This window comes from Fringilla coelebs (genome assembly GCF_963513975.1).
Source record: "Fringilla coelebs genome assembly, chromosome: 8".
NCBI classification, from domain to species: Eukaryota; Metazoa; Chordata; class Aves; order Passeriformes; family Fringillidae; genus Fringilla; species Fringilla coelebs.
Window position 1 is genome coordinate 31,258,485 of NC_140066.1, and position 8,536 is coordinate 31,267,020.

General features: G+C 43.2%; 1 protein-coding gene across 1 annotated transcript; it reads right to left on the reverse strand.

The window, feature by feature from the left end:
* Window positions 1–4,808: 4,808 nt before the first annotated feature.
* Window positions 4,809–5,858, reverse strand: PRLHR (prolactin releasing hormone receptor; the record flags this gene model as incomplete). The annotated part of the gene is made up of 1 exon (XM_084210583.1): window positions 4,809–5,858. The coding sequence occupies exon 1, from the start codon at window positions 5,841–5,843 to the stop codon at window positions 4,809–4,811; it is 1,035 nt and encodes a 344-aa protein (XP_084066709.1). The 5' UTR covers window positions 5,844–5,858.
* Between the last annotated feature and the right edge of the window lie 2,678 nt (window positions 5,859–8,536).

Genomic DNA, 8,536 nt, shown 5'->3' on the forward strand with positions numbered 1-8,536 from the left:
GAAACAAGATTCAAAGGATGGAGAGCCCAACCAGTTTCAAATAGGTAGCAGTGATCCCAAATTGATTTCCAATGGGCTGGAGACATGAATCAGGGAGCTCTTGAGTGTGTGCTTTATTATTTGTATAGATTACTAACTTCATTGACTTAATTTGACAGAGCAAGCTGTAGAAAGGGAAAGTCAATCCCATCTGCTTCTTGGTGAAGAGAGTCAATTTACAGATGCTAAAGGGACATAACTCCCAATGAGATACACTTGAGCTTCATGCCCTTTACCTCTCACTTTTTGGCCTGTAGGGAGGCAGCCTGACCATCAAGTAGTTAGTCCTGAATCATTTGGGTGGGAAAACACCTCTAAGATCCTCAAGTCCAACTGCCAAGCCCATCACTAAACCGTGTCCCCAGGTGCCACATCTTTTGAATCCCTTCAAGGATGGTGAGTCCCCCACTGCCCTGGGCAGCCTGTTCCAATGCCTGACCAGCCATTTGGAGAATTATTTTTTCCTAATATCCAATCCCTGTGTAATCCTGTGTGGGTTCCTAAAAGAGAGAGCACTTAGATGTCTTTTTCTTCCCCAGGGAGCAAAGAGGAACTGCCAATATTCCTAATTTCAGGTGGCAACAACCTTGAGGGTCCTGCTTCCGTTTAGTAGCTTCAAAAGTCTGGGGGAAGAGTTAGGAGAGCAGGGAGCAGAGAAACAAACAGAAAATTTTATTGCAATCAGCCTGGGGAAGCCTGTCCCATCTGGTTGTCACTACACATTGATAGACTTCAAACCTGCTCTTGAGACAGGGGTTGTGAAAATGATTTCCAAAGGAAAAGTCCCATTAGTATAGGATGGATACCTCAGATGCATCTGCAGCTCCTCTCTGGGACTTTCAGTGAAGCATCTCGTTGCTGTGGAGGGAAATCAAGTGCAAAGGATCAGTTAGTGATGGTTGTGACCCAAAATGAGGTCACTGAGCAGGGGGAGAGTATTTACTTGAGGTAAACACAAAAGCCTGGGCTCCAAGAGTCAGGCCAGGCCAGCTGGAAATCCACACAACAAATGGTTCAGTTCAGAGCCTGTGTGTCCTGCAGAAAGAAGAGAGAAGAGGATATTCTTCATTTTAAGAAGCCCTTTTCCCTTGAGAAATCTCTCCCTCTCTGTATGCCTTCCATGAGGCAGGAATGTTTGCTTTGACCCATGAGTGACCTTTTCTCCAGGGTAAGGAGGAGGAATGTGATTATTTTTTCCTGAAAAAAGAAAAAGATTGTGAGTGGTGAGAGGGAAGGGCTGAAGGTAAAAGTTTGCACTACATTTCTTCATGCAGAAATGGCCAAGCTGGCAGTGTTGTTTTTGTCTTTGCCTTCTCATCTGGTGGGGAGATTGATTGATGCACTGTACAGTTCTCTCTTTCACATTTTTTTATCCCCAGATGCAGGTGTACCATTTTCAGCTTCTATCACCTGAGACAACTAATTACAACTCACCATTGACATCTCAACAAGCAAAATTTGCTCAATTAAAACTGTCCAGAGCACCTTTTGTCCATGGAAAACCCCAGCTTTCCCCAGTCCATCTCTCAGCTAGGAAAGCCTCACCCTGCTCCTGTGAGAGGTGCCCTTATGGTAGGGGCTGCTTTTGCCCCCCAGATAAACTGACATTCCCCAAACCTGGTGCAAATATAACTCTGAGTTTTCTTCAGTCAAGAACAAGGAAAATTTATTTAAAGCAAAGAAGATTTATTTCAAGTTGGTCTTTGGTGACTGTTTTGAGTAGATATCCCTGGGGTGGAGGAAAGACCAACTGAACCTGACCCTAACTGAGGTTTTATTGTTTTCCTTTGGATGCCAGATCTGAACTTCAGTGAGCTTTGGTCACTTTCTAATCTAAGTCCTGATCAAACTCTGGCTTACTTTTCTACATGTTTCATGAGTACATTGCCTTTGAATGCTAGCCCCACTCTAGAGCACAGGGAGCAGTTAATGTTTGATCAAGCACTAGTGTAGTTAAAAGGTTTATCAAGTTTTGAACCAAGCTACTCTACAAAATAAAACATGCCATGATTTCTTAAACTGTAATTTAAAAATATACCATTAAAAATGCCTCAGTGATGAGCCCTGGTCCTTCCAAGAACTGCAGCAGTTCCCTGGAGAGGGGTGGAGATTAGCAAACACGTTTCACATGACAGCTTTCAATATATTTATTTGAATAACTGGATTACAGAAGTGCATCAACATGCCTTTAAATCTTATTACTGTTTATTATTCTGGATATCAGACAAAACAATAATTAAATTGGGCAGAGATTCTTGGGGCTCAGTTAACAGAACTGAGGCTCAGTGAATGTGGCTGTGCTTTGTTCTCTGCCCTATGGAACCCCCAGACCTCAAGCTCAGGACTGGACCTCCTTTGTGCAGGGAAAGCCTGGAAAAATGGCATTACAGGGCCACTGAGTGGACCAAGGGTGAGGTGGAGGACAGAGAAGGAGGTTCAGGAGCCCACAGCTGGGGAATGCAGATCTTTTCAGAGTGTCTCTGAAAACCTGCTTGTGAGGAGGGCCTGAAATGAGGGCAGGCTCTGAGCTTTCTGCTGCAAATTCCCATCCTGATGGAATCAGGGCATGTACAGGTTAAACCAGCACTTGGATGAAGGTGCCAGCTGCGCCAGCTCTCCAGGAGCTGCCAGACCTTGGCACAGCTCTAAGAGCAGCTCCAGAGGCAGCCTGAAGTGAGCTTGCATTTGTCACTGTGGGAACAATCTGTGCACTGAGCAGCCCTTCATTTCTTTCTCAAAGAAAAAGCAAATAGAGAGAGAAATCCTTGTTTGCTGCATGCAGCTCTTGGCAGTCACCATCTCCAGTCATTATTGTTCAAGAGAACATGAATAAGTCAAACTGCAGTGGTGAGAAATAAGGGGGAAATATGATGTGTAAGGAGGAAAAGATCCCAGGACTGCTGTGGTTTAGAAGTCTGGGAAGACTCCACTGGAATTTGGATCCCTCTGGGTGACAGCACTGTCTGTATTTAGTGCAGGGGGTTGTAGACATTATGAGACACCTCAATGTTAATTGACCTCTACAAACTGAAAAATTAGCAGTTTGAATTTACTTAATTTCACAGAAAAATCTCTAAAAGTCGGGATTCTTTGTGATTTGAAGCTGCTTTTTGCATCGTCGTTTCAGTGCTCTCTTGGTGTCCTGCTCTCTGTACTCTTTAAAAGAGTCCTGAAAATGAGATTGAAAAGCTTTTAAAATTATGTTGGTTTGTTTTGAAGTGGACTTTTTGCCTTTTCAAAGTGACCAGTTATTCCAGTAACTTACTATATTGAGCTTCAAGGAAAAACCATTTCCTGAAATTCAGCAAAAAGCAAAACATTCTTTAGAAGGTCACTCAAATCTTTAAATAGAGGTAAGAAAGGCAGGCACACATAATCACAGAGTGAATGCAAGTAATACCCAATTTAAATGGACCTTCTTCATTCAGTGCCTCTGTAATCAGCTTTTAATGTTCTCATTACCAGCAGTAGAACAACTTGAAATTGTAGCAAGTTCATGAAATGGGATTTCAAATATTTTCCCAACACTTTTCACAGGATGTGCATACAGATCTGGGAGATTTTTTATCAGATTAATTTTACCGAAACACGATGAGCAAAATTATTTTCACAGATTCACAGTAGGATTACATTTACAAACTAAAGTAGCCATCCCCCTCTCTCTTCCCCCTCCCCTCGTGTCTGTTTGCAGAGAAATCTCTGCCCCCAGCAGAGAAATCTCTGGCCATGTGCAGGTATGGTCAGAGAGATGCCCTTGCCCACCATGGCCAGAGCTGCCCCTGGGTTGTGGTGCTTTTTTGGCTGATAGAGGTTCAGTGCCAGGAAGTTTCTCATGCTATCCCAGATTGCAGCTGAGCAGACTGGAAGAAACCTCTCAGAACTTTGTCCTGTGCACTTAACTGTTATACCAGATATTTTCAGGGAGGAAGAAACCAGAAACCATTAGGTTGATTATAGCTTCTAACTCCCTTTGAAAGGTGAATGTCAAAGGAAATTGTTTCTTCCCAAAAGACTCCTCCAAAGGAGTGCTCCTGTCCCTCCTCTGTGTTTGGCAGCTCTTTCTTTGACTGGCCATGCAATGCTCATGCTTGGCTCAATATCCACAGCCCCTTCAGCCTTCTGTCTCTTGGGGCACCTCCAGAAGGGCAGTGCCAAAGCCTCTGGCTCTCTCTGGAGATCAAAGCTGAGGGCAGCATTGACACATGTCCAAATTAGCTCCTCAAGGAATGATGGAATTCTCCTCAGTGCTGACCAAGCTGTGAGGACAACACAGCTGACTTACAGTAGGGTCAGGAAATTGGGGCTGCATCAGGAAATGGCCCTAACCCAAAAAGGACTACAGGAATGCTGTGAGTCCTCTACCCTAGAGCCTGTGCTAAGGAATGGACTCTGAGTAGACACACAGATTTAATTTTTACCCAATCCAAAACATTCCCTTTTTGAGATATTTAGGTTTCCTATTCATCCTTGCTTCTCTTTGTCCTCAAAACCCACGTCTGTACTGACAGTACTATCCAACACTGATAGAAAAGATCCCTGCATCTTATCATGCTTACATCTCCTTGGCTTCTAACTCCAATCAAAGCAATAAAGATATTTTTGAGGCATGACATCTGCCTGTCATTCCCCATTAGAAGTGGAGGTGCACATGGGACTTGTGTTGTTATAATTGAGCCCTAAGGGCAAATGTCAGGAATGAGGACTAATTAAAAGCAGAAAAGACTTACAACGTTCACGTACAAAGGAGGTGCACTCCCATCAGCTCTCATTTACAGCACCACACTGGCCATAATGCAGTTTGTAGCGGGTCCAATTTTCTTCTTCCTCCAGGCAAACATTTTTTTCAGCTCTCCCCTGAAGCTGTCATGGAGCCAGGCATAGAGGAAGGCATTGGTACAAGCAGACATCATCGCAAACCAGTGGCACAGCAGCTGGATGAAGTTGAAATACTGCTTGTCAATCAAGCTGATGTCGATGTCCTTTATCATGTTGAAGATGTGCAGGGGCAGCCAACAGATTCCAAAGGCTGCCACCACTAAGACCAGCAAGCGAAAAGTCTTTCTCCTCCTGGCACGGTCCCACTCAGCTTGGCCCTGGGTGACATTGCCTGGCACTACACGGTTCTTCAGCTTGACTGAGATCCTCAGGTAGGACAGGGAGATGACAGCCAAAGGCAATACATAGGTGATGATGAGGGTGCTGTAGGCGTAAGCCAAGCGATCTCTTTTCATGTGGAACCAAAACTCCTCGCAGATGGAGAAGTCCAGCTCCGGGAACTCTGCGTGGTAGGTGTGCACCAAAGCTGGGGCAGCCAAGGTGCAGCTCAGCAGCCAAATAGCAGCCAGGATGTAGGCACAGATGGGGATGGTGAGCCTCCTGCGGAAGGGGTACACCGTGGCACAGTACCTGTCCACAGCTATGACCGTCAGGGTGAAGACAGACACAAACACCGTGACAGGCTGCATCAGGAAAACAAAGTAGCACATGAAGCGCCCGTAAACCCAGCCCCGGGGCTCAAAGGCATAGGCCAGGGTCAGGGGCACACAGGTGGCACACATAAGCATGTCTGAGAAAGCCAGATTGCCTACCAGAAAGTTGGTGACGTTGTGCATTTTTTTTGTCTTGCAGATGACATAGATGAGAAGGTAATTCCCGATGACACCAACAAAAACCACCAGCGAGTAGCAGGGGATGATGAGTGGCTTGAAGGACTGAACAAACTGGAGCCCTGAGAATAAATTGCTGGTGTTGCTGTGAATCACAGAGAGGAAGCTTTGGGAGGTTAAATTGTCCGAATTCATCATTTTCCTCCTTTTGTTGTCTGCTGTCAGCTGAGTGAAGTAGTTAGCACTGCGCTGCCCCTGCACTCAATCAGTGGGGATAATGAATGGATCACTGGCTGTCCAGAGGTTGCCACATGGATAGTAAACAAGCAGCTGGAAATGCAAAAGGTGAACTCGTAACCCTCGAGAGGCAGCTTTCAGCAAATCCTAAGAAAAATCAAATACAACCAATTTCCATTAAAGTCCTCCTGTATTTACTATTAAATCTAGCTTTTGACAGCATGCCACTCAATAAACATTTAATGCAGTGAGTACTTACTGCTGGGGGTTTTTAATCCCATATGATTTTCCTGTGGATGCCAAGAAGTGCCCTAGATGTCTGTCTTCTGCAAATCCAGGAGCGTGTATGTGTGTGTGTGTGTCAGAGAGAGAGAGAGAGAGAGAGAGAGAGAATATATGAGTGAGAAAGAGGGCGATGTGCATTTACAAGCTAAGTGGAGATCACTGTTTTTAAACAGTCTTCACTACTAGGTCATGACAGATTTATGTATAAGCTTTTATCCCCATTGGCTGCCCTGGGTATTACGTTGGTCTTTGTGTGTTTTTTACTGATAGTAATTAGTTCTAGAATATCCTTTCAAAAATTCCCTTCTCCCATGTGCATCTATAATTGCCCCTCACATCTAAAAATCAATTTACTTTCATTAACATGAACCTGCACAGTATCTAATCCTAGATTAGCTTTTGCCAGAGCCCCCAGAGTGTCCAAAAATACTACGTGTAATTTTGTTGCTATAATGTGATGGTAAAATAGAATTTTAATCAAATGCTGAAGGCAAATAAATGCTTATGCCACTAGAGGGTCTCAGCTATGTACCTGTGAATGAAGTTAGGATTAGAAATGTGCATTTAGCTTGTAGCACTAAGGTTCTTATTTTACTTAAATTTATTTTCCACTGGTGCTACAATGTCTACTCACCCACTGTGGCTATTTTCAGTAGGATTTACACATCTTTAAAAGTAAACAAACAGGTGTGAGCATCTCTAAGGAAATATTAGCATCCAAATAGATTAGATGTAAGGGTTTACCTGCAGAGAACTACAGCAAACTTCTACTAGTATTTCAGCTACCCAAAAATATTTGGGGTGTTTCTTCATTCCTTTGCTAGATTTGTTAACCTTTTCTATACCAGAAAAGTGCTAACTGGTCTGTAAAATAATCTATAGTTGTTTTGCTTGGCTCAGATATTAGAAAGCAGAAAACTCAGGAGAAGTGCTTACAGAATATTTAATTAGATATCCCCATCCAGCTTTTGTCTATTGTTCTAATTCTTCCTTAACTCTTCTCCATTTCAACCCAGGACCAGGTTCTCCTCTAGTGAAAAACAGTGAAAATCCACTGCATCCTTTTGTATTGGCTAGAGAAACTAAAAAAATCCACGGAGCAGTCTAACTTCTGAATGCTTCAGAGCAGAGAATATTGTTAGGTACTGCAAGGCACTCAGGGGATTTAGACACAATTTTAAATGACAGTTTGTGTCCTAGTCAGTTAGACTAAGGAAATATTAACCCATTATTTTCTAGGAGACTATGGCAAGAACCATATCCTTTGGATCTGATGTCATTTGATGTAAATCAGAAGCTTAAATAGACCTAATTTTTGTCCTACTCCTTTCTCTAATCCTAAAACAGAAGTTAAACTTGTGTAGCCCTGGTTCTGATCAGGGACATTCTCTTGTGAAGGATGGGAAATTCAAGCATGGCAAGTGCTGGCTCTGATCTGCTGCATCCAGGGTTAGATTATGCCATGGACTGGAATATGGCTGTAATTCCAGCCTGAGGGGAGAACGAGCATGTAACCCCATTGCTCAGGAGTGTCATCCTTCACTGCATGGCTATAGTCACCTAGCCATGACCCAGACTAAAAATGAGATGTTATAGCCCACTTCAGAGTCCATGGCCTCTCTGAGCCATATGGGACCCAGGGGAACTCAGTACCTGCTTATCTCTACATATCCAAATCCAGAATAGGAGAGGTTACAAAGAGGCAAGGAAATAGGAAATTCCAACTGCTGTCACCATCCAGTGCAAGCACACTGCTTGGTGATAAGCAGCATGCTGCAGAATTCCTAACACCCATCAATTCAATTGCTCCATTTAATGGGGAAGAAAAGCATGGCCTGATTTAAAGTAAGATCACAGCAGGCTTTGTACATGGCCCCTTGTAGAAGAGAAAACATAGAAAAATGAAGGGGGCACACGTAAAAGGCTTTCATACTGCCCACATCCCTTCATACTGCCCACATCCTACTGGAATAACTAGGCTTGTGCAAGGAAAGAAGCCTCACAATATAATCATTGCAAATGAAATAATTGAAAATTTCATTTTTAGCTAAGTGAATTTTTAGTTTCATTCCCAAGAGCTGCAGAGTAGATCCTGTAAATATTGTATTCCTATGAGAAAAAGGTTAAATCTTCACTATGTGAGAAAAATCAAACATAGTATCATCTCAAGAAGCCTTCAAGGTCACCTTAATGCTCAGGTCACAAAACCAACCTTATATCAACATTATATATTCTTTTATTTTAAACTGTACCAGGCAATGTTTCTGCATTTTCCCTTGCCTTTAAATTTATTTTTTTCACCTCTGAAACTAGTAACTGATACACCTTTTGTTTGAAGGCTCCCACTTATTTCTCTTAGTGATTTTCTG